The following is a 24,977-nucleotide window of genomic DNA, read 5'->3' as shown; positions in this document are numbered from 1 at the left end:
CTGTATGTCAGGCATGAGCATGGATGATCGCAGGGTGGAGCTGCATGCCTGGTTGAACTTGGTTTAGAACGAGCGCTTATCGTAGGACGGGCCCGGCCTCAACCCGTGGTCTCAACCCACTCGCTGTGTTCTGGAAAACGCCCACAAGGAAAGAAAGCTGGAAGGTGCCGATGAGCGACAGGGCTGGTTGATTGGCCGCCAGAATAACATGGAAACCCTCCCATTGTCGTCACCAGAGTACGGCGAGCTCTATAATATGGTACGAACAAAGACTCCGGTAGTTATTCAAATCCTCACCTGGCGGTGAGGAAAGCAAACGAGGGCCAGGCGAATGAAGGTATTTTCCCTTCCCCCCAGTTAACCCCACCTACTCTGCATCATCCCTCTAAAGAAGGATTAGCCATCCGCAGTGCATCCGTCGCCGTTGACTGACAGGAATGGGGAGTGTGTCTGCCCTCCACTCCGGAGTCGTCTTTTCGCCCATGGAGAAACTTAACACGGACCCTCACCTGCAGCCGATTGTTGGGCACTGCGGGGATAGTCGTCTCACAACCAAAGAAGCCATGACCCAGCATGCATCGGAGGTATTAGCAGCCTAGCCCAAGAGCCTTGGTGCAGCATCGGCGAATCTCGAGCAGCAGTCGGGTGCATTAGCGTAGCGTTACCAGCAGAGATCAGACAGACTTTTCAAGCCGCTGCTCTGAAAACTCCGTAATCCAGAAGTAAAACAGTCGGGTTTTCGCCTCGCTCGTCATTCTCTCATGGTCTACTCAGACAATCTGGCCAGGCATGATCTGACTCAGTTCAGCAACTCTTGGCGACCCGAAAGAAGCTGTGTCGTGAGATAAACCGAAGCAAGCAGTGACCCAATCAAGTTCTGTCGAATTTTCACACGAATAATCGAAGTAGTTCATCGGAGGCACAATCATCACTTCATTGGGTTTCTGTGTGACCAATAATTCCGGTCGGGCTGCTGGACGATCAAGCAAGAGACCATCTTCCAAGGTGCCGATGGCTGAGACAATAGTTAGGGCCGCTCAGGCACAGTTGAAAACAGCGTGAGTAAAAGGATACGGCCGCAATTGTAAGGCAACAACCCAAGAGTCCTTGAGGCAGCAAGGTTGGGGACATAATGACGGTACGCGCAAATGGTGCAGGAAGAATTGAATGCCACTGGTCAGAGCGGCTTGTCGGTGGATGTCACCGTGAAGCCGGCGTCGATCGTGACTGGTGTATTTTCTGATCCAAGCCGGCGACTAGAAGAACAGGTTTTCCCTGCGTGTTTTAGCAGCTCCGATCTGCCTGTCAGCCAAGAGCCTGTATTGAGTGCGTATTCAGACCGTTTTCTTTTCTGCTCTTTAGCTTTAGGTCTTTTGTACTTCTTTGGGCATTATCATGAGGTCCTGATTCCGAGCTTTCGGCTTGCTGGACAGGGATGCCCTGAACCGAAGTCATGGGAGGATCGGAGGACCCCGAGTCTCGTTCGAAACAGTGAGCCCTGTATCTGCAAGCCAGTCGAGCCTCTTCTCATCTGGACCTATTCTTCTCCATCCAGCATATTGGAGCTCCACGTTGGCGGCGTCTATGGCGCTTGTTACCGTTGGAAATCTGGAAGTTGATGATGGCACACCCAATTGCTCGAGCTCAATGGAACGCATCCAGGCGCGGGATGCTGAGCCGCCGATAAGCGGACAACACACTCTCCTCGAATTCCACATCCCAGGTGGTCTCTGTTCTTTTGCATGTCATATGCCTGGCGCATCGAAGAGAATGGAAATTATCCCTGTCTGTTACACGGTTTTCCATTCGATTTCAGGGACATTTTCTGCCCTGCCGTGTCACTTGAGCGATCTTGGGTCGCCGCGCCGAGTTAGTAGAAGTCATTAGCCCGCCCTTGACATTTGAGAATGCAGTTCCGGTCTTTTGCGCTTCTAAGTAGCCGATTCTCCGTGCTTTTTTGGGTTGATTAATGTGCCATACCGCTCCTGTTCGTTCGCTCCGAACATATGCAAAGATGTCCAATGCTGATCCAAAATCCTCAATATCCGGTTTATTTCTTTCGCCGCGAAGACTGTGACTTTCGTCAGCCCCCGCACCATATACTGCGTTTGCAACTCTTTGTGTGCCTTGCAGTCTTTGACACAAGACGTCACCATTCATATGGCCATTCACAGGTAATGTCTCTCAACAAAGCGGAAGTGGAAAAGAGACAAGCTTTCTAACCCTAACATGTCACCCAAGTCACCTAAATGGGATGACCTAGCAGCCCAGAGCCATCGGAACTTTATACCCTCGTTACGACAAATCCGGCCGAGTTTCGAATAATCAGACCACATCTTGAGTCTGATATCAAATGGCTGCAATGACCGACACAGCTGGAATGGATGTCGCAAACTGTGGTAACTCCGTAGGCACTTATTCCTCATTGCATCTTGTCGAATAGATATTGTACCTCTGCTGCTGCAATCGCATATTCCCAGCCACCCAGCCTCCTGATATTGACGGCGCATATTCACGAAGGACTAGCTTTGGAGAGGGAAGGTAATTTGCCGCGCGTTCACAAACGCAATAGAAAAGCCTGCGGCATCTGACAGTGAGATGAGTCTAGATGAGTAGACTGAAGGTCTCACGTATTTTGTTTCGTGATCATGAGCATACTGTGGCGCTCGGAAGGGGAGCAATAGCTCCACTGGAGACGAAAGTCGGAACACTGCAGGATCAGCTTCGCGGTGCTTCTCGTTGTTCCTCTTATAGCTTTGTCGTAACAGCCAGACCATTGCAGCCCAAGGAGAGAAAGAGCGAAAAGGTCCGGGAGCCCCCAGGATGCCCGATAGTCTCGCCACGGGACACCGGGGAAGGTCGTCCGGGTGGAGGAGGGATTGAGAGGGCTGGACCAGTCTCCGACCATTCAGCAATCTTTCTAATTTTTCGTCTTTTCAGCCAGAGCGGGGTTCTTCCGGGAGAAGGAGCGAATTGGCGTTCAGAAACTGCAAGACGGGCGGAATTGGGGGGTTGGGATTGGCGACAAGTGGAGGGATGATGGTGGGTGAGAGGCAGAAGGGGGGGTGGAAGAAAATGCCTCCCCGGACAATCCCAATGCCCAATGGCTCCCTCTCGCCCATCCCATGCCCCCCCTTTCCCCTCATAGCCTTGCTAGGACTCATTTCCTTTGATCAAAGTTCATTCCGCCGGATGGAAGACTCTCCGCGGAGGGCTATATAAGCCCTCTCCTCGTCCTCCATCCTCCGGTCTTGTTCCTGCTTCCTTTTCTATCTCTCCAGGTCTCTCGTCTGCTTCCTTTCCACTCATCAGAATCATTCATCAACTCTACAGTATCTGCCCTCTGACATACCAGCCCCTTGATAGGCATCAGTCGTTTAACCTTCTTGTCATTGAGCCCACTGTGTCTATTCTCCTCATCGGCTCCAAACCTCTCTTGACAATGGCGACACACCACTATCAGTCTCCCGCTCTTCCCATCAACGTCCCCTCCAAGGCTCCAGCTCCGGCTAGTCTTTATCCTGTCGGTCGAGTGTCGGGATCACCTCCTGATATATCCGACGCCAGCACCACGGCAGGAAGCCGTACCTCCGCTGGATTCAGTTATGCATCCGGAAGCATCGGCGGCGACTATGATTCCAGCTCCGCCTCATACTCTGGGGTCGATGTTGTTGATGTTTTGAATGATCGCATGCAGGATATGTTTGACCCAACACCGTTGGATAAGGGATTGGCGATGCAGGCGCAAGCGTGAGTGTCTAACCTTCGTCGCGGCGAACCCCAATTTGCTATCCTTGGAACCCACAGGATTGGAAGCGGGCAGCATATCAATCTGGGGTTCAAGAAATGAAGTGAGGCTAAAATCCCGAACCATCAGTTCCGGTCAGTTGAATGCGAAGCAGCGCGAGCTGCTCGAGCTGCAAGCTCTTGCACAAAGGCGCCTAAAGGGCGTGCGCGCCAGTTTTGCCGATGGCATCAAAGTCGCTCGAGAAACCAAGCGGGACTTGGAATGGACTCAAAAACGCGTCAAGTAAGCTGCGAATTTATCCCCTGGCATTTTTCGTCTTGCTCCGTATGCAACTGTCGTCAACGGATTCCGCTCCGCTGGCCAGCTGCGCGGACGTCCGCCGCGCTCCGCCGTCAAGATAGTTCTTGGCAGCGTTCAGCGTCCTACTAGTCCCCCTGAAACATGTTCCGTGTGTGATTTGCAGGCGCGATCTACCTCGATACTAGAGCTTCAGACGCTGACTATCGAAACAAGTGCTTTGAAGGCCAAAGCTGAACATGCTCATCCCGATGAATATCGGCGTGCGGCCAAGAAATACACCTTGGACGATAATTGAACAACAAAAAGGGATTGTGTTGGGACTGGTCGAGACGCGTTTGCGAGGCAAACACCCCCGTCAGGACCACGAAAGCTGGCTTTCCGGTAAATTGGCTTCTATGGATTTTGTATTTGGCGTGCTTGATCTCGGGATGGATTGTTTTGATTTGCGATACCGTTTGGCTGGGAGGGTTTCTGGGATGGCCCCTGTCGTCGATGTTCCATTGGCGGCGTATTGTAATATTGTACCTGCTGATATTTGCTGGAAATTTTCAAATTCTGCAATATACCTTCATTTTTCTTGCAGATTCGCAACTGGTTGCATCTCCGAACAAAAGGGCGGGGGAGGTGAGAATGTGTGATCCATAGCTCCGAATAGATCCCGGATGCGCAAGAAGGTGCGCCCGCAACGTTTCAGGTTGACATGGGGAAAAAAAAAACCCCCCCATCACATCACATCACATCCTGTGACGACAAGCGCCAAGTCATGTGCCAGGCTCAGGTCACCTGGGGTCACGATACGGGCACGGTCCTTGGAGATATGTGGTAGGCGCATACCGGTGAAGCAGGAAAACCGACGCCAAGAATGCTATGAAGATATGGTAGATCGAGGGCGAGAACCTCATACCCATATCTTTGCAATTCTGATCCATTCGTCTCAGATTCTGTCGCGAGATGCGAGGAGCAGTGTGACCGGTCAGTTCCGCTGTGCCGACTCCGCCAGCGGGGAAACGCTCGGCCGCCTCCGCTCCACCCCTGTTTTGAGATGATCTCCTTGCCGCTTTTAGAGGCGGAGACGTGCCGAAAAGCTCAGGGATGGAGCCGTCGCCTGCTGCCAGTCATTGTGGCACAGCGCCTCAGCCACAGTGTGCGCGCACCTTGGGTGGATCGACCGGAAAGTGAGATGCCGTGCATATGATGTGCAGCGCTTGTGCTGAGACTGCCCCTGATGCGTTAGATCAGGATTAGGGTCTAGTCTCACTGGTGTGAGAGCCTGAGCTTACTTGAAATTATGAGCCTGTAACTATAGAGCCAAGATTCAGGGGTGCAGTAGATCTGTTGCGTTGTCGCGTGGCATTGCTTGCACCCTACCTCATATAGGAGCATCCGCCATCTGACAAATCAGGCAAACATTAGGCTCTCAATATCCAGAGTAGTCCGATCCGATCAGTAGCTTTAACACGCCTATAAGTCTCGAGGCGAGCAGGAGTGGCAGATGCTCCTCTGACTGCCAGGTCTAGTGGCTTGGCTGCGTGTAGGACCGTATCGCCAGTTTGCGTAGAGATAGATATTAAACAGGGGTTGACTGCTGCAGCGCGGACATATAAAGCCCGTTGACTCTTGTACTGCTAGCCCAGTGTCCTGCTTGTACCACTGAAGCTAATTGATTGTTGCTGAGGCGATCCGAGGTCGTCGGGCGTGGTGGGACTAGAGGAAATGAAACCCCGGATAAAACCCTTCCGTAAGATTGAGTTAGAAGCCGGACCCTAGTGAGGTCTTGTTTCAGGTTATGGCAATGTGAAGTCATGATGGTGTATCAATTGCATTTTGATTTGGAAATCGCTAAGAGGTAGGCCGTTGATGTTCCAGTGGCATGCTACTTACTTTGTTCAGGGGCTAAAGAAGCTGAGCCTAGAAGTAGGTATTACTACTTTGGGAACCAGCCTACTCGACAAACGCCCCCATCTAAGACTACTAATATCATCTTTCTCCAAATTTCAGAAATGGATCGTTATCGGCCCTTAATTCATTGCTCAAAATTCTGACCTGAGGATTGGAATGTCCACTTTGACTGTATAGGTTCGATGAGAAAACTGATTGATCTGCACTACAGAAAGTGCCATGACAGAAGGCACACAGCAACAAACATGAGCGGTGAGATATCTGATCAATAAGGCACCAAGTAGAATAGCATACTTGTTCTCTGTGACTTGCATCAAAGACTTTACAGGATCCGGATTCGTAACGTCACGTAATAAGGATCAGTAAAAAGCTGACTCCCTCGGGCTGCAGTGACCATGGGTGATAATTTCATCCGAGACTGGGAAGCGAACATGATCAAACTGGGAATCCTAGCTTCATACTTGATTGGGAAATTTCATTGTTGATAGGAATGCTAGAAGGCTTCGGAATTACGTCTGTATATTGTCGATTAGCAGCGTATCATTAAACAAAGTACAGACCACCAAATGGTGCAGAGAATAACCTACCAGTAACGCGAAGCACATGTGGTCAAAATAGGCTTAAGGCCCTTCCATGGGCTCTCGACGAAGACAGGCATGAAAATCACAAGATCATTGTGTTGATTCTTCACTCCGATTGACCATTTGAGCAAGTCATTGTGACGAGGAAAACGAGTACCATTAGGTGCGGTATAGCAAACAGAAGACCCAGTCCGTGGCTTCTGTCTGCCTTCGACGGCTTTCTTGGTGAATTCTGTACGCTTGGATGTCTGTACTGCGTTGAGAGTCGGACCGTTCAGGTTCTGTTTCTGCTGACTTTCATCGCTGGGCTTAAATTTCTCCGCAGGCTTGGATACTTTTGCTGCGGACAAATTCGAGGTGCGAGGGTGGTGTAGCTCTTCAACCTCAGCAGCGAGTATGCCTTTAAATTTGTGCACAGATATAGAGACCTCTGGTGTTGTAGGACTAGAAGAGCTAGGTCGTGACGTCTGTTGTGATTCGTGCGGAACGTTGACAGGTTCAGCAACCAACTTGGATGACTTTCTATCACCCGCATGCACAGTGTTAAATCGATTGTTAGCGCTTACAGTAGGTTGAGCGTAGTGATCTAGACCATGCACACATCGCCAACGTGTTAGAGAAGAATATACTGTCACGTAGAACTTCATCTCGAATCTTGAAAGAATTAGTTGAACTCACGAGAATGGAGAGTATTACTCTTCGAGCCGACTTGCTGAGAGCCCTTCGCGTTTGTTCTGGACTGCAAACAATGATGTGGTTTCTCAGCAATGACTGGGGCAGCCTTCAAGCTCGCAGGTTGTGGCAAGTGGTCAATCTTCTGTGCCGAGGCGTGGGGAGAAGGACTGCATTCCTTGTTCGCGTTCTCTCCCTGAGAGGAGGCAGCGTGAGCTTTCCAGTCTTCATACAAGGAAGAGGTGCGCAATCTAGGATGTCTATGATTGGGCATGCCCTGTTCTTTGACTGGAGTAGCCTGAGGAGGTTGGGATGGCACTTCGTAGTTCATGAGAGTCTCGGGAGCCCATTCTTGCAGAAACTCGTATTCCTTCTGTGACGGTGCTCGCTTCAGGATTTGCTTGGGTTGGACAGCGGCGGAAGGCATGATGGACTGCTGCAACACGCGCGTATTTCTGGTCTTGCGGAGGGATCAGTTATGGAAGTGGAGGGGACTAATGAAGATGATGGTTGTCGTAGTGTTGAAGTAAGGTTGAATCCAAAATGGTGGAGGGTAGGGGGTTCTAAGCCAGCGACTAGAGGTCTAAAATGTGAAGAAGCGAGAGAAATCGAAAGCAGTGAAGTGGGTAGTTTCCTCACACAGCATAGGTAGGAAAGTGAATAATTTAATCACGGCAGGGAAGACCAGATCAATCTCGGGTTGCAAGTATCTCCCTCCTGACTGAAGGTGAAGATTTTAGACTTATAATATTAACATTGTCACTTTGAATTATTCTACCTTCACTGTACACTTGGATATACCAGTCTCATTGGCCATAGCTCCTGCTAACTCTATGCAAAACTGTGTTCCTCCTGAATTGCACGGTTGATGACACGCACAAAACGTCCTACCTTATCGACGTCTTGCTTAGCCGTCTCAATTCCCAAAAGCACCTTCTTGACACCAACGCCGATGATCTTTCGTTCAGAGATGTCATCAAGACCCTCCAGTGCTTGCTCAATCTCCTGCGCATCGAAAGCTTCAGATTTCTCCAGGATATATCTCAACTCCTCGAATGTCATAACGTTCGGAACCATGATATCGGCATTGAAGGAGTTGTACACATCCAACTGCTTCAACACAGCTCGTTCCGTGGTGGTTGCCAGAACAAGGAGGCGGCGGCCCTTGCTAGGCTGTTTTCTCAGGCACACCATCAACGTTTGCAAGATGGCGTTGCTGAATCGAGGGCCAATAGGCACCCACTCAATAAGGCGCTCAATATTGTCAACAACGACAACACTCGTACGACTCTTGTAGGCATCATCGAAAATCTTGGTGATGTGCTGAATCTTGGCCATTTCACTATATCCGACCATGTCCTCGGGACTGATCAACTTGATGAAGGGAAAGCCGGAGTCAATGGCGATCCGAGCAGCAAGAGCAGTCTTTCCACTTGCGGTCGGGCCATGCACCAAGACAGAGAAAAGAGGCGAGGACTCGGCATTGCTGACTTGTTTCACGAAAAGCTCTCCTTCCTTGAGAATCTCGTTAATGCCTGGGGAGAAGTGAATAATGCCGTACTGAATGCGACTTGACAGCTCTTCCTCGGAGACACCGAATGCCGGTTTGACTTCATCAAGTGCGTGGTGGAAATCAGCACGGTTGACCTTCATGTTTACGACATCATCACTGACGTTAGCCATCGTCCCGACTTTGATATGCCGTGAGAACGCGAATGATGATGCGGACTTGACAAGACCAGCAATTTCAGCACCAGAAAAGTTCTTGGTCAGCTGAGCCAGTTCAGGCAGATCGACATCATCGTCCATCACACTGTTGTCGCGCATCTTCTGGGTATGGATCTTGAGGATCTGAGCTCGGCCTTTTTCATCGGGAAGGGAGATTTCCATGTGAACTTCAAGACGACCAGGACGCAGGAGTGCCTCATCGATCATGTCCTTTCGGTTGGTCATACCGATGAGTAGGATGTTGTTGAGCTGGTCGACACCATCAAGCTTCGAGAGCAGCTGGTTGACGACGCTATCTCCGACTCCGGTACCGCCACCTGCTCCACTACCACGCTGCTTACAAACAGCATCAAGCTCATCGAAGATGATAATATGAAGGCCACTCTCCTCACCCTTCTCCTTATACTCCTTCTCTGCATCCGCAAAGAGTTTTCGGATATTCTCTTCGGACTGACCGACGTATTTGTTGAGCACTTCGGGTCCATTGATGACCTTGGGTTCTCTGGCATTTAACATCTTTCCAATTTGCCGAGCAATCAGAGTTTTACCTGTTCCTGGAGGACCATAGAGCAGAATACCCTTTACATGCTGAAGACCCAATTTCTCAACAAGCCCTGGGGGGAAGATTCGAGACGCGAAGGCACGACGGAAGATAGTGCTGAACTCCGAGTCGAGACCACCGATGCCCATATTCTCGAACTTGAAATCAGGTTGAATGATGGAGTTTGCGGCAGGCCGACGGTTTGAAGCTTTCAAGTTGATACCAGTACGAGCGTCCTTGAAGAAGGTGATCTGAGAGTGTCTTGTAAGGATTCCTCTGGCAATGGGGCTGGTCTCGACCTGTCCACCATTGGGGTCAGGGGCGCCGGAGGACAAATCAACGCGTTGAACGGTCTTGATCGTCAACAAAAGTGGGATGCTTCGGTGATCCATCAAGATTTTTTGGCCAGGTGCGAATATTTGATTTTCGAAATTCTATTCCTATCAGGACCCGCAGTAAAGTGAGGTGGGATGGAGCATAAACTTACCTTAATCACGACGCTGGCCAGCTCGTCCTGATCATATGGAGTCTCGACTCTCTTCTTGCCAGCGAATCCTACTTCAATATCGGTTGATCCGACGTATGCCTGACCACCCTGGCCGAAAGGATCATAGATCTGCACTTGCACTGAATCCGTGAAGGCGATACCAGCCCATGTTCGCTGAGGATCCGACATGCTAATATGACCCGGGGGAAAGCCATCAAGAGGGCGCGCAGAGAGAACGTAGAGGTCGTTGATGAGAAGAAGAAGGTCGTGTCCATCGCGAGAGGGAGGGAAGTCCTGAGTTGACACCGCGACTCTAAGAAAACTGTCAGAATGTAGGACTTGACCTCGGATTTGCTCAAATCATACAGATTTCCAAAAGTATACACATTGTCCGGGCTCTTTGCAGGCCGCAGCGTCCATGTTTGACCGGAGCTGGCGGGCTTCTCACTCCGTGGCGGCATGTGTGATGGGCTAGGTCTGCCCATAGACTGCGGTGGGGCTCCGTATCCTCCGGGACTAAGAATAAAAATGAGTTAGCAAGTCATCGTTCGAAAGTAAGCCTTGCGTTCTTCATATGCGTACCCTGCAGCAGGATATCCACCCGGCTGGTTAGGGGCCGTGTAACCGTCACCACGCGAGGGGCGAGAGCCGAAAGGGTTGGGCACAGAAGGGTAGTTATTGCGATTAAACATATTTGCTCAAGAATGTGAGAGTGTTGCGCAGACAGCAGATGGAATATAGAGTAGGTAATGGCTGGCTGTGCAGTTGAGCGCGGGGGAGGGGCGATCAAGTGATGCTGCCGGCAGCTGTGGCACAAGTTCAACTAATATATAATAAAGTTTGAACAGTATAGACGAAGTGAATAATGGCCTTCAACAGTTGGACTGCGAAGTATAGTGTTTGTAAAGTTGGAGGATAACCAAGTATGAGGGAATGAGAGTAGTAGGAGTGGCGGTCATGAAGTTGGGGGAAGCTCCTTTCGCAACACATAGACGTAACTGCCAGTTAAGGTACCGTTGCTTAGTCGATCGGCCCGGCGGACTTCCGTTTTCGCCGATCTCTATGACGACTCTTGTGCTCGAGCAATCCATCTTTCCAGTTCAATCATTATACTTGCTCAACAAGACAAGATGCCGCTGTAAGTCTTTCACTCTCATTTCTCTTTGCTTCTGGGTTGCCAAAACTGATATGAATCCTCATGATCCAGACACCTCCTCGGCAAGAAGTCATGGAACGTCTACAACCCAGAGAACATCGCTCGCGTCCGGCGCGACGAGGCGCAGGCCAAAGCTCGGGAGGAGGAAGAGGAGCGTCGCATGCAGGAGGTCGATGCCGAGCGAAGAATTCAAATCCTGCGCGGAGAACGACCCTCAACCCCACCTCCACCGCCGCCGGAGCCTTCTGACTCTTTTGCCGACAAGCAAAAGTCTCACTCGGAAGATGCGGCTCGGCGCAGGAAAAGAAGACGACTGGCTGGGGAGAACGACACGGATAGAGATATCAGATTGGCCCAAGAGGATGCAAAGATAGTGCTGGTCACCCAGGACCAGCAGGCTCGTGTCTTTTCAAGCGATGCACCCCTTCACGATAGCTCCGGGCACATTGACTTGTTCCCTGCGGAAAAAGCCCGCAAACCAGTCGAGAGGAACGAGGAAGCTGAGAAGGAATCTGCTGAGAAGCAACGAAGACTAGAAGATCAATACACGATGCGCTTCTCTAATGCAGCGGGTTTCCGGCAGTCGGTCAATCAAAACCCCTGGTATTCGTCTTCTCGAAATGATACGCAACCATCAGAATTCATGCCAAGCAAGGATGTCTGGGGCAATGAGGATCCTCGAAGAAGAGAACGGGAAAAGGCCAGGTTAGATGCCAACGACCCTCTAGCAGCGATGAAGAAAGGTGTGCAACAGCTCCGGTCTGTTGAGCGCGAGAGGAATAAATGGAACGAGGAACGAAAACGAGAGCTTGAAGAAATGAAATTCACGGAGAGGCGCCGGTCGCATCACCGAAGAAGACGGTCATCGTCGCTAGATAGCCTTGAGTGCTTCAGGCTCGATGCTTCTTCAGATAGCCGTCAGAAACATAATGAAAGAAGCTCCCGTCGACATCATGATCGCAGGGATAGAAGCCGAGATCGCTCGCATCATCGACATTCAGAGGGTAAGTCAGACTCTCATTCTCATCGCCATGACCGTCATAGACGGGCGAAATCAAAAACTCGAGTGAGATAAATTTGAGCATCTACAATACGAATAATGTGCATATTACTCGTCATTATACAATAATGGTGAGAGCGACTCTTCTCCCGGCATTCATTACAACAATTAAGAGAGAAAAGTCACCGTGTTCAAGCTTAGAACTCTTCGTGATCAACGCAAACACAATTCTATTGTTCTTTACCGCATCGAAGAGATTTTTGAGGTTGAAACCTATGGTATTTCATGAAAGATGATCACCATGCGTGTTTGGCTCACTGCAAACTCCACAGCTGAGAGCCCTTCTCGTTTTCAGTACCCCACTCAATACTGATGTCCAATGACCGGGATCCTGCCTCCTTCTTCTGGTAACCGACCTTACCAGTGATCGTTTGACCCTTCTTAAGGGGAGCAGCCTTCTTCTTCTCCTGATCGATGAGGCAGATGGTTTGCTGCCAGTGCGTTTCAGTGCCGTGAGGCCCGGTGGTGAAAGCGACAATGCCCTTCTTCTGCATATCAGAGGGGATTGCATTGTCCGCAAGGGGGGAGTCCCTGGAAGGCATGAAGAAGATGTCGAACCAGATAGCGAAACCATCAAGAGCATCGATGTCTTCGTTGAGAGTGACCTTGAACTCCTTCAAGAAGGACAGCTCTTCAACTGTGATGGTATGCAGCGGAAGAGGTAGGAAGACATCAGAATCTCCAGGAATCGATGACGGCGGTACACTACGGACAAGCGCCTCATCGTAGATACCAGTAAGCATGCTCTTCATGTTGAAGCCGTAGACACTCTTCCAGAATGTAATGTGCGACGAAATAAATTCGGAGTCCGCGAATGGGGCGATGCGGAGGGTAGCATGCGAAGGAGCCATGAGGCCTCCGGGGGCAAGGTAACGATCCCGAGCATAGATTACCGAGTCGAACATGGCCTCAAAAAGAAGGCCGTAACCCATCCACTCGGAGACGATGATATCCACTTGCGGGACGGGCAGTGTAACTTCCTCAATCTTGCCACGGATGCACCTAAATTTTCAAAGATTAGCTCGTGTCGGTCGCAGTAGATGAAGGCGAACACATACGTTATGATGTCGCCGAAGCCGTTCTCATAGATGATCTCCTTGGCTCTATCAATGATGTTCGAGTTGTCAACGGAGATGACCTTGCGAGCACCAGCTTTGGCGCAGAACATGGACAAAATTCCGGTTCCGCAACCTACGTCCAAGACAACCTTATCCTTGAAAACATGCTTGTTCTCGTAGACGAAGTCCCGGTAAGCTTCAGTGCGAACAGTATCTTTGAGCATGGACTCGTGAATGCCTGGCAAATGTTCTGTTAGTGGGAAGATTGACCATTGAGATGGCTGGATTTCAAAGACTGTACCATTGTATGAGTAGGAAACGAAGTAATCCGCATCAGCCTCCTCGATCTTGCTAGTAGTTCGTCGTGCAGTAGGAGCATTGGGGTTGGCTTTGAGCTTCTCATCCTCCTTCGAAAGTTGCTCTTCCATTGACTTCTGGACCGCGTCTCGATATTCAGAGAATTGTGTTTGGAGGCGCTCAAGGTCTTCCTGCAGCTCAATCACTCGCCTCTCGGCGTCCGTCTCCCCTGCAGCTTCGAGGCCTTCCTCATCAATGTCATCCAAGCTGTACAAGAGAGCATCGTCTTCCAGGACCGGCATCAAGTAGAGCTCGTCGTCGAACTTATCCTTGGAGGAGACATCGGGCGACATGTTGCCCTGCTTGACCTGGGAACGGACGTAGTTGACCAGCTTGATAGTGCCCAAAAAGTCCAAGTCTGCAATGCGAGTAAAATAAAAGTTAGCCGTGTCACATCCAGAGCTTAATAGCTATTCCACCTCCAGGCTTCTACATCCGGGATGAACAGCAATGCAAAATGCATTTCCAGGGAGTACAAACCGAACTCTTTCCGAATTCCTCGCAGGTCAAAGTTGTGCTTGTCCTTGGTTTCTTTCAACATTGACAGCACGTCGGGGTAGACTTTGTCGGAGAATAGGCTGACGACAGGCTGGGTCTCGTCATCGGGCTCGACATCTTCCCATCCTTCTTCATTGCTGATGTCGGACTCTTCAGAGGAATGAGAGCGCATGTCGTCCTCGACGGGTTCACGCTGCGATGCAAAAGCCGAAGCAGACATGGCGATAATTGCGGGGTATTGCAATAGTTTGCGCGGATGGCTTGATGGGTGTAGAATCAGATTGTTTGAAGCCTATTTTTCAAAGGCTAGGCCAATTGCGCTCTTATCAAATCACGAATGTGATACAGACACAGAGCTGGAGAGGGCGCGTTGGAGGAGCGTCAACTGAGAAATGAGGTGAGGGGTACAAATTTCCCGTTTGCTTGCGGCGGCCGGAAAAGACAAACCGTCGAAAAAAAATCGAAAAATCGAAAAATCGAAAATCGAACATGAGCGGGACGGGCAATTGGTTGCCCCGCCTGCCTGTTTATTATCAAGGGGCCCAGAACGGCGATAAGAGTCAATCAAAGACGGAGGAGCCTGAGGCTTGGTCGGCTTCCCCGCCAACAGAAGCGTCACCGCCTCCCTCCAGAAGAGCTTCGGCTCCATCTCCTACTCGCAGTCCCCTCCTCAACTCTGCGAACACAAACAAACCCCCTCTTCCAATCCAATCGCCTTCTTACTATCGGATTCGAGATTCGCACTCTTACCACATTCTGAGTTTTGTTGTTTTGAGCTAAATCCGAGCAGTCGGCTCCTCTGCACAGTGACCGCTCTTTTCCCCCCTCCAGACGCTGTTTTGGTTCCGCCGGCAATACAAACAATCAAGCATGGCCTTCTTCTTCAACCGCGGTCGATCCCGTCAGCCTTCTGATCTTGTCCGGACAATTAAAGACTCCCTGGCGCGGGTTCGGGAGGACCCCTCGACTGCCAAGGTTGGTTTTCAATTTGTGTATCCTTCTCTTAATCTCGAGAGCAGTTTCGCGGCCGAACTGTTCTGACTTCCGCGACCCCGAATGCTTGCTGACTGCACTGACATGTAGGATGCGGAAAAGCCACTCTCTCAGATGAAACTCATCGTCCAAGGCACTCAAGGTTCGTGTGCTCGCATGAAATCGCACAGGGCTTGTCACCCCTTCCCTACCTAAATGCTTCTTTGGGGTCTCCAGGAAACCGGCTGATGTGATCCTTTGCAGATGTTGAGGTATCCCCTGAACAGGTTCAAAATTTAGTTCACGCAGCTCTTCAGGAGGATCTGCTTTATGACCTAGCTCGATGTCTTCACCTCCTTCCCTTCGAAGCTCGAAAGGACACCCAGGCCATCTTTTCGCATATGCTTCGTTTCAGGCCTGCCAGTTCGAGCGCAAATCAAAACGACCCTCCAGTCATATCTTATATAGTCCATAACCGACCCGAGGTTATCATTGAGTTGTGCAAGGGTTATGAGCACAGCGAAAGTGCTATGCCATGCGGCATTATCCTGCGAGAGGCGTTGAAGTTCGACGTCATCGCGGCTATCATCTTATATGACCAATCAGGCGAAGGAGAGCCAGCAATCAAACTCACAGAAGTTCAGCCCGGCGTTCCCCAAGATGGGACTGGGATCTTTTGGCGTTTTTTCTACTGGATAGATCGCGGCAGTTTCGAGCTGAGTGCCGATTCCTTCACAACCTTCCGGGTAACCACTGTCTATCGAACTTGCTGGCGGTGACAAGAGTGCTGACACGATCACTCTAGGACATATTGACCCGCCACAAAACTCTAGTAACAGGCTACTTGTCGACTAATTTTGATCGGTTTTTTGCGAAATTCAACGAGATACTTGTGAACTCCAGCTCATATGTGACCAAGCGGCAGAGCATCAAGCTTCTAGGCGAGATCTTGCTCGATCGGGCCAACTACAATGTCATGATGGCCTATGTGGAGAGTGGAGACAATCTGAAGCTCTGTATGAAGCTACTGCGAGACGATCGCAAGATGGTCCAGTACGAAGGATTCCACGTGTTCAAAGTAAGGCAGACCGGGCCCTTCTGGCCGACGAACGACGGACGGCATGCTGACAAAGAATGTATTGCAGGTATTTGTTGCGAACCCAAACAAATCCGTAGCCGTACAGCGAATTCTTATCAACAACCGCGACCGCCTATTGAGATTCTTACCTCGCTTCCTGGAGGATCGGACTGAAGATGATCAATTCACAGATGAGAAGAGCTTCTTAGTCCGCCAGATTGAACTTCTCCCCAATGAGCCGATTGAACCAACACGCTCTGCCCGTGAGCCGTCCAGGTCCGGCATCAACACAGCTGCCGTGGCTTGAACAGCTAGACCATGAGCCTGTCATCTACCACTTCATCTTTTGCTGTGGACAATCTTTGGCCCTTGCCGGGTCTTTTTGTGTGGTTTCTTTATTTTTTCTTTCCCCGCATTTACTCACCCTTCTTTGGTGAACTCTTTGAGCTTGGTGCGAAGGGCTGCATACATTGAATGTATGCTACGGTTGTGTCGTGTTTGCATGGAAGGTCAGCAGGCATCTGACCTTGGCGGAGTTACAACGGTTGGGTCATTTATGGAAGACTATGTCGAAACGACGAGCAAGGCGGATGACAGAAGGAGGCAATGGACAGAGCAGGCGATGGGCGAAGAGATTAGTGTATAAAGGCTGCAGTGAATCCTTGCATTGGGGCAAGATGGGACCTTCGGCGAGAAGCTGAGTTCTAGTAAATATTATAGCCACTGAGGTGGATCGGAACCTTCAATGGAAGAAGAAACCCGAGCTTAGAACCCGCTGATTGCATCACGAACATGGTGACAATTTTGGAGCTCCTGGCTAATTTGGAGAATTTTTCACTTCCAAGGGATGGGAGAAGAAGATGTGGGAGAAAGTGGGTGGGTATCAACATCCCTCTGGTCTCCCTTTTTCGCCCAGCCAGATGCACATTTCAGTGGCTGCGCAAGGAGATGACACGGCAGAGGAAGCTGGGGAGCTCTTTAAACTCAAGGCCTTTGAAAGATACATTGCTGTAGATACGAGTAGATCCAAGCTTGATCAGAGGTGGTGCGTGCGCAGCCGACGGAATAACTCAGGTGAACTATAGACTCAATGATATCTGTTGTGGGTAAAACAGAGAGAGGTTCAGTTCCATCAAAATACTCGTCAGCCACCAAATGCCTCTGCTGTTCGTCTCTTTCTTTGTTCTCTACTCCTCTCTCATTCCCATTGCAGCCAGCTTCAATCCAAACGCGACAATCCCAGGTAGATAACAAGCTAGTCAACCGTACATCATTAATAGTGATTGTGGTCGGGACCACGCAAAATCAACCATTAGATGACTGTGAAGATCCACAGTTGCGTGGCCCTCCCGAGGAGTTAAAGCAGACTAAAAATTGTATAGTGGATCGTCAGCCTGCTCGTCGCCCGCCCTCCTCTTCTTTTGCATCTCCTCTCTTCCCACTAGGTTAACTCGTTTCCTCCTCCATCTCCTTCGGTTTCCTCCCTTTTTTTGCCAACCCTGCTGTGAGCACTGTTCGTCTTGGTCTTCTCTGGATTAGCTGAACGCACTACCTTTTTTTCACTTCAATGAGGCGAGAATTGCAGATCAAGGTAGTGTTGCTAGCTAACAAGAAGTGAGCGAAGTGCGCGCGCGCGCATTGCTGGACTGGACTACTTCTCTACTTTTGACTACCACTAAGTTGCTACTTATTTACTGGCTGGGGGGCCTTTTTTTCCTTTTCCCCTCCCATCCTCTCTCCCCCCTTCGCTAATAACTCCGTTCCATCCTCCCTCGACACAGACCAGAGAGCAGCGGGTTTATCTCCCCTTTAGCCACACACATTCCGTGAAATACCACCTCTTCTCACGCCCCTCTCCTTCTCCCCCGACTTTCGATTCCTCCCTGGATTGCTGAAGCTTATCCTGCCGCCAGGCATCCTTCCAGGAACTGCGGACCAGCCGTTTTGAAGTGGGAATTCCGCAAGCAACGCCCGCCCCAGATTTCACTCCTTCTCTCCTCCGTCGCTTTGTTGCCAACTGCCATGATTTACCGCGCAAGAGACCTGATTTCCCCCCGTTTGTCGCTCATTTCCCGTCCTCAGGTCTCATAAGCTTAATCTCTATTTTATTTATACGATTTCTATAATCATCAATTCCATTGAAGTTCCAACTGCGCCCCTCCCCCCGGTTCTAATTCAGTCCCTATCCGCTCCTTCATCTGCGATCCAAATTCGAATACTACATACAATCAATCAATCAATCGACCGCCCCGCCGGCCGTGCACGAACACAAACACAAACACAAGCACAAACACATATACATATACATACACAGCTTCGGCTGCAAGATCTTCCATAAAGGAACAAAAGAACACCACAAATTAATAGAATAATAGGGCGCAAGCCATGCCGGGACAATGGTGAATAATCGGCCCGTTTCTGTACCTTCCGCTGTGATGTCCGAATCGACCTCGGCAATCCACAGCCTTCCCTACGATAAGACGGTTGCTGCGACAGTCCCAGCGACACTTCGATCTGCGTCGTTTTCCCCACCGAGTAATCAATCCTTTTGCTCAGAGGACAGATCCAATTCATCCAGTACCTCGTCCGCTGCCCCCATCGAACAAGCCCCACCCGCCCTATCACAACGGACCACTAGGCGCGGCAGAAACAGGGTGACAACCCTACCAGATGCTGGGGCTTCAACCGTGAGCTTGCGGTCATTGCGCAGTATACCCAGCATAATCGTTGATGATACGGCGTCGCGTCCAGGATCGCGTCCAGGATCTCGTCCCGGGTCGCGCTGGTCGGAACGTAGATGGGGTGGCTTAAGGGGTAGAAAGTCAGGGGATTTCGATCGGGATGAAGATGACACACCGCCTGTTCCTCCTATTCAAGCCCCGTTCAACGGAATCCCCTTGGACATCCCGAACGCCGCACTCGATGGCCTCGGACCGCAATCAATGAGGTTTTCAAAGCGCGGCAGTCTCATCAAGGAAGAGGAAAGACGTCAACTCCAACAGCAAATTCAGCAGGCGGAGGCAAAACAACGAAGAATCGCGCAGATGGAAGGGTCCGACCAACGATTACAGGAACATGTGCTGGAAGACGATAGCGATACGGCTTTGCCAGCCATGATTTCGCCGGATTTAAATGTCGCGGACGAAGAACCTTTGGACTCTCCTACGAGGCGCTCCAAGCCGCAAGCGACGCTTAGGGTGAGGCATAGCGCTGTCGCCAGCAGAGCCATCTCTGCAGATGAAGACATGCTGTCGCGACGAGTGCGCTTGATGTATGAGAAGGGCGACGAGAATGTGACGGATTCGGAGGTAGCAAGGTCCATGGCCGCGGAGCACGGCGTTCTGTGGGAAGACACCGCTCCCCCGAGCATGGAATGCGCCCGTCTGTCGGGACCCAGCGTGTCCGGGACGGATACTCGAAGTATAGTGTCATCACTTGGGACGGACGGTGTCCCCGGATTCAAGCGAGAAGCACACGAGCTTGCGGGAGGCATTGAGTATTGGCAGAACATCAAAGCTGGCGATGTGGACCGATACGGTTTCATTCGGTCCCCCACTTCTAATTCCAATGAAGGCATTGATCCAAGTCCCATTCAACGCGTCTCTACAAGCCTGCTTCTTGCCTCTGAAACCCCAAGGCGCAAGTATTCTATGCGCCCGCCTTCGGCAATAGGTCCCAATCATCGCTCCTTTACAGGCCGATCTCCGACTCGAAAATTATCCGAGCCGTCAATTCGTCCGTCATCTTCTCAAAGTACCTTCAGTTCACCGTTACGGCGTTCCACCACACGGTTTCGTCGGGCAGCTAACCATCTTCCTCACAACCGGACTCGTCGGGTCAAGGACGAGGCGGGCGACATGCTTACGTTACCCACGAACGCCGTCACTCCTGGGGATCGACAAGACTCAGCTGCTGCTCGCGCAGCAAGAAAGAAAGAATGGGAGAGAGAAGACAAATGGACGAAGATGGCCAAACCAATCAGGAGTAGTGATGGAGGCGGCATGACATTTGAGTTCGATACGACTAGCTCAAAGCTGATCGAACGGACATGGAAAGGCATACCTGACCGATGGCGAGCGACCGCTTGGTATGCCTTCCTAGAAGCAAGCGCCAAGCTGCACAGCAACAGTCCATCGAAAGAGGATCTCATTGAGGCTTTCAATGAATACCAATTAATGTCTTCCCCGGATGATGTCCAGATCGACATTGATGTCCCCAGAACAATAACCAGCCACATTATGTTTCGTCGCCGCTATCGTGGCGGCCAGCGGCTGTTGTTTCGTGTGCTGCATGCAATGTCTCTCTATTTTCCGGATACAGGCTACGTCCAGGGCATGGCAGCCCTTGCTGCGACGCTGCTTGCATACTACGACGAAGAACATGCATTTATCATGCTTGTTCGACTCTGGCAACTGCGGGGCCTGGAGCGGCTATATCAGTCCGGCTTTGCGGGTCTCATGGAGGCTTTGAGCGACTTCGAACGAGAATGGCTGGAGAAAGGCGAAGTCGCTGCAAAATTGGTAAGTGGCGTATACGTCTTTCTCGCACCGCGCGCTATGCTAATGCAACACCTATCGCAGGAAGAGCTTGGGATTCCACCTACAGCGTACGGTACTCGCTGGTATCTCACGCTTTTCAACTATTCCATTCCATTTCCCGCGCAGCTCCGGGTATGGGATGTTTTCATGCTGCTCGGCGACGCAGAGGATCTTACTGCGACTGGGTCCTCCATCAAAAGCGGTAAGAAGGCTCACGTCAGCGCATTTGGCAACGGATTGGATGTCCTTCATGCTACCTCGGCAGCCCTCATTGATGGTATGCGTGACATCGTCCTCGAGTCGGATTTCGAAAACGCGATGAAGGTCCTCACCAGCTGGGTCCCCATTAAGGATGTGGAATTGTTCATGCGTGTTGCCAAAACCGAGTGGAAAGTGCATCGTCGAAAAAAAACATCTTAATCGGCTTTCTCCCTTCATAACCGAGCCTCATCTATGAAAATCCGCGAGTCGCGGTATGAAGACCCCGGTGGCTTATGTCCCCACCAGCCCGACCTTTACAATCACTTTTTAAAACCTAATCTAATGTCTAGGTTTCTTCCTGAGTTAAGGGTAGCATGGCTGCTACCCTTTAGCCTGGGATGGAAGTCCCTTATAATTCTCTGATGACTCAAGCGGACGATTCTTGATGATTAGAAGTCGTTGTGCAATTAATCACATCTATACCTGTTTTCCCTTTCGATCCCTCCTTTGCCCGCTACTTCCTCCGCGTCCAGAGCGGACATAACGGCGTCACCTCTGTTGTGACTCTACAAACTTCCCACAAAGCAAATCCGCCCTCGGGCAATTTCTTTTTCCTTGTCTCCCCCAGAAGGTCAATCTCGTCCCAGCACTCACTGGACATGCTATCCCTTTTCAGAGACAACCCACTTCTCACAGGAGCTGTTTACACCCACTCACACTCTCATTATCACCACTGTATCCGACCCCACTCGCATCGGCCTCCACATACTCATTCTCTATCATTTCTTTTCCTATAAATGTCTCTGCTATACATCCACCTTTTTTATTACTATGTTACTACTACTACTCCTCCTCCTCCTCCTCCTCCTCCTCCTCCTCCTCCTCCTCTGTGCTATTTATATCTTGCTTATTATTTTTTTTTGTTCTCCTCAACCCTCCATGGATACTAATCACTCCACCTTACCTGACCTATCTATATACATACATACACACATAATTCAATCAACGCTGTCATAATATCCCACTCAATATACCTCTCGTCCTAGCCATCACCAGCTCAGCTTTATGTCTTCCATCTATCTTCTCGACACTTCGGGATTCGAGGCAGGAAATTAACCCCAGCGGCACTTCCTCGCGATTTGCTTCAAGTCACCTTTGACTCCCTGTTGTATATTTTGCACGATTTGCACGGTTTACATTTTTGCATTTTTTTGCATGATTGATCCTGGCTCCAAATCTCTCTATTTCAATCCCCAACGGGATGAATGACTCAAGCATCCATCCCAGCTGGATCTAACGATCCTCGCCCTTGCATTCATCCATATGATGATCCGAAGCATACTTCCAACCTCTGCGCCAAGACTAAAAAAATCCCGTCGCGTCTGCCGTCATCGAACGTCCCATCTCGAGGGAGAAATAGGTAACTCTCCAAGTGGCACTGTGCACGATACTCACCCGCCAGGTTTCTCGAGATCCTATCACACCCGATGCGCCTGGTCCAGTCCTAGGGCAGGGTAGCAACACGTAGATAACGACTAGTATACTTACTCTATGCGCTCGTTTATAGTCCTTCAATGCCACTTGGGCATATGACGGTATGAGTCACGTGATATTTCGACCTTTACGGGAAAAGAGTGAGCAGAAAGACGGAATAGGGAAGGTACGACCGGGAGGGTGCTACAAGTAGTGTACAGTCTGGCTCAAGGCACAAGAAATGGAACAGCACACAAAGAAAGAAAGAAAAAAAGAAAGGCCATTTCTAGTCTTTGGTATCATAAAACTCATCTGATCCGATGGACACAATAGGCTTCGAATGCAGAGAATATACAAGTCGCTTCCCAAGAGATATCAGCTTGAAAATTAGATAGACCACAGCAATATTACAGGGTGTTGTAGGAAGAGACTAAGTCACTCATGACGACGACGACGACGGGTGCCTCTAGTCTTCCCGGGACGGGATTAGGTGGGATGTTTGGGGTCACTTGGCCTCGTGACGACAGGTGAGCCAGGATTCCTCGTTGATCCTGGATCAGGTAATGTGCTCTCAGCGACTGCGCCTTGCCGTACGTCTGGAGGTCTAATTGAAGAAGGTTCCGCCCCGGACGAGTCATCTACAGCAGGAGCATGCTCCTCACGGTGCGGGTCCGGTTTCGGGTCTTCGGTGGCCGGGTCGGGGCTGGGGCCACGACTTGGGCGGTCAGGTCTCGAATCCGCCACATGAAGGTCATAAGTCGACAATGCCTCAGTCGACATCATCGGGCGAGGTTCTCTACCCGTCGGAGACCCTGGCCGGGAGGCATAAACATTGCTACAGCCAGGAACGGGTTCCGGCCCCCTCGATGAGGGCATCGGAGCAGGAATATGAGGGCCGCTAGCTTTTCTCTTCAGTCCGGGAGAATTTTGGGACTCGACCCGGCGTGGTCCCTGCGTCGCCCCGGGCGACTCCTGGCGAGTCCGCCCTCCCAGTTGGTTGGCTTGCGGCTGTCCTGGTGGCACCCAATGGTGGAAATACAGAGATGGTGGAGAAGGACGCGAAATAGAATCTGACTTGCTCACTGCCGACTGTGTGAAAGGTATGGAAGATCCAGGAGCGTAGTGCACATGACTGAGGTTAATATGAGGAGGAGGAGGAAGAGGAGGAGGAGGATGATGCTGGAGCTGCGGCTCGCTCGGAGGCATCCTCGGAACGGACGGGGGCAGTCGAGTATCAACAGCACCGTTTGTGACCGGTGGCGGCTGCACAGTCGGAGGCGCACCCACGGGGTGCAACGGTTGGGACAGCAGAATGCCCGGAGGGGGCACAGCCTGCGCTGGAACTGAGGGGGCGGTATAAGGGTTCAGGGGAAGCGTGCGGGAATCACGTCGGACGTGCGATGGCCGTCGTTGGGCCTGAGTCGGTGCATGTGACATAGCCGGCATCGAAGGAGCAGATGTCCGCGCGGGAACCGGTTGGGCCATGTGTTGTTGAACCATCTCAAGAATGGAGGGGGGCAGCCCGCCGGGACTGATACCCGCGAAGATCAGCGGAATGAGGTGCGGCGGAATTCCGGCCTGCAACGCATCGCGCAGCATGCTCTGTTCGAGCCTCCGCTGCTCCAGTCGCAGAGACTCTTGGCGTGTTTTCTCTTCTTCCTGCTTCCTCCGATCCTCCTCTGCCTTAGTTTGGAGCCAGTGGCGCATGGAGTCATCGGAGCTCTGCCATTGACTCGGAGGCGGCGGGAGGGTTTGATTCATTGCATTGGCGGGGCCAGTGCCACTTGCGAAGCCTAGGTTTGGCGGCGGTAGAGTTAGGGAGGCCGCGGGCGGCAGTCCGCTACGAGAATTGTCCATGGACTTGTCTGCAGACGATCTCGAAGGCGCTGTGGTCGTTGACAGATCTGACACTGGAGGTGGGGAAGACCGTGGGGTAGGAACGGACTGGCGAACGATGGCGTAGTCATGGGGCCCTTTGACCCCGTTCTGCGACGAGGGCTTCAGTGTGAGCAGCATCCTTCCAGGAACAGCGCCGCTGAAGTAGTAAGAACAGGTAAAGATTGAGCAGCGAGCAAAGGGCGCGACAAGTTTGAACCGAGCTTCGAGTGGAGATCGATAGGCAGCACCGATAAGCACGCAGGTCGAAACAGCTGTCAAATGAAAGCTTGCAACAACACCCAGCTCGCAGCATCAGACAAGTTCAGGAGGGAAGAGGGAGGTGGGGAGCAGTGAGGGCGAAGCACGACAGCATCGTCTGCCTGGCTGGGAGTGTTGAGAGATAGAAGAGACCGGAGCAGGTGAAAGGAGATATATGGAACAGGTCGAGGACCAGAAGAGAAATGAAGCAACGGAACTAGCAATGGAGCATTCAATTGCAAGGGTGCAAGGATATTGAAGGGAGAGAATACAGCGAGATGCGGAAGCAAAGCAAGAAGACAGCCAGGGTCAATGACCAACAATGAAGACGAGGAGGAAGAAGAAGAAGAAGAACTGAGACGACGACGAAGACAATAATAATAATCATGGATGCACGGCAGACTCAATCATCGCCCAAACAGGATAACCCCCAAATGGGAAAGACACACTTACCCAAACAGGGCTGGTCCCCGCGTAGACTAACCAGATCGGGA

At 51.0% G+C, this 24,977-nt stretch overlaps 8 protein-coding genes across 8 annotated transcripts; 4 read left to right on the top strand and 4 right to left on the bottom strand.

Moving 5' to 3' along the window:
* The first annotated feature begins 3,272 nt into the window (after positions 1 to 3,272).
* Positions 3,273 to 4,625, top strand: BO82DRAFT_391338 (KxDL motif-containing protein). The gene is made up of 3 exons (XM_025638563.1): positions 3,273 to 3,750; positions 3,878 to 4,030; positions 4,262 to 4,625. The coding sequence occupies exons 1-3, from the start codon at positions 3,443 to 3,445 to the stop codon at positions 4,341 to 4,343; spliced, it is 543 nt and encodes a 180-aa protein (XP_025493007.1). The 5' UTR covers positions 3,273 to 3,442; the 3' UTR covers positions 4,344 to 4,625.
* A 1,905-nt stretch (positions 4,626 to 6,530) lies between these two features.
* On the bottom strand, positions 6,531 to 7,627 carry BO82DRAFT_363893 (uncharacterized protein; the record flags this gene model as incomplete). The annotated part of the gene is made up of 2 exons (XM_025636919.1): positions 6,531 to 7,114; positions 7,207 to 7,627. The coding sequence occupies 2 exons, from the start codon at positions 7,625 to 7,627 to the stop codon at positions 6,531 to 6,533; spliced, it is 1,005 nt and encodes a 334-aa protein (XP_025493006.1).
* A 289-nt stretch (positions 7,628 to 7,916) lies between these two features.
* BO82DRAFT_353415 (AAA family ATPase SEC18) lies at positions 7,917 to 10,896 on the bottom strand. Its single transcript, XM_025634946.1, has 4 exons — positions 10,539 to 10,896; positions 10,323 to 10,472; positions 9,957 to 10,269; positions 7,917 to 9,903 (listed from the first exon to the last, which is right to left on the bottom strand). The coding sequence occupies exons 1-4, from the start codon at positions 10,646 to 10,648 to the stop codon at positions 8,032 to 8,034; spliced, it is 2,445 nt and encodes an 814-aa protein (XP_025493005.1). The 5' UTR covers positions 10,649 to 10,896; the 3' UTR covers positions 7,917 to 8,031.
* Positions 10,897 to 11,054: 158 nt separating this feature from the next.
* On the top strand, positions 11,055 to 12,291 carry BO82DRAFT_57147 (uncharacterized protein). The gene is made up of 2 exons (XM_025641336.1): positions 11,055 to 11,094; positions 11,164 to 12,291. The coding sequence occupies exons 1-2, from the start codon at positions 11,087 to 11,089 to the stop codon at positions 12,185 to 12,187; spliced, it is 1,032 nt and encodes a 343-aa protein (XP_025493004.1). The 5' UTR covers positions 11,055 to 11,086; the 3' UTR covers positions 12,188 to 12,291.
* Positions 12,269 to 14,551, bottom strand: BO82DRAFT_353414 (protein arginine methyltransferase RmtB). The gene is made up of 4 exons (XM_025634945.1): positions 14,068 to 14,551; positions 13,532 to 13,945; positions 13,231 to 13,468; positions 12,269 to 13,174 (listed from the first exon to the last, which is right to left on the bottom strand). The coding sequence occupies exons 1-4, from the start codon at positions 14,303 to 14,305 to the stop codon at positions 12,427 to 12,429; spliced, it is 1,638 nt and encodes a 545-aa protein (XP_025493003.1). The 5' UTR covers positions 14,306 to 14,551; the 3' UTR covers positions 12,269 to 12,426.
* A 217-nt stretch (positions 14,552 to 14,768) lies between these two features.
* Positions 14,769 to 16,922, top strand: BO82DRAFT_353412 (Mo25 family protein). Its single transcript, XM_025634944.1, has 5 exons — positions 14,769 to 15,060; positions 15,169 to 15,220; positions 15,322 to 15,803; positions 15,863 to 16,135; positions 16,203 to 16,922. The coding sequence occupies exons 1-5, from the start codon at positions 14,956 to 14,958 to the stop codon at positions 16,440 to 16,442; spliced, it is 1,152 nt and encodes a 383-aa protein (XP_025493002.1). The 5' UTR covers positions 14,769 to 14,955; the 3' UTR covers positions 16,443 to 16,922.
* A 1,609-nt stretch (positions 16,923 to 18,531) lies between these two features.
* Positions 18,532 to 21,093, top strand: BO82DRAFT_280808 (putative TBC domain protein; the record flags this gene model as incomplete). The annotated part of the gene is made up of 2 exons (XM_025631317.1): positions 18,532 to 20,655; positions 20,716 to 21,093. The coding sequence occupies 2 exons, from the start codon at positions 18,532 to 18,534 to the stop codon at positions 21,091 to 21,093; spliced, it is 2,502 nt and encodes an 833-aa protein (XP_025493001.1).
* Positions 21,094 to 22,543: 1,450 nt separating this feature from the next.
* On the bottom strand, positions 22,544 to 24,782 carry BO82DRAFT_353410 (uncharacterized protein). Its single transcript, XM_025634943.1, has one exon. The coding sequence runs from the start codon at positions 24,361 to 24,363 to the stop codon at positions 22,834 to 22,836; it is 1,530 nt and encodes a 509-aa protein (XP_025493000.1). The 5' UTR covers positions 24,364 to 24,782; the 3' UTR covers positions 22,544 to 22,833.
* Between the last annotated feature and the right edge of the window lie 195 nt (positions 24,783 to 24,977).

The sequence above is a fragment of the Aspergillus uvarum genome (assembly GCF_003184745.1).
Source record: "Aspergillus uvarum CBS 121591 unplaced genomic scaffold BO82scaffold_20, whole genome shotgun sequence".
NCBI lineage: Eukaryota > Fungi > Ascomycota > Eurotiomycetes > Eurotiales > Aspergillaceae > Aspergillus > Aspergillus uvarum.
This window is presented reverse-complemented; position numbering and strand designations above follow the sequence as displayed.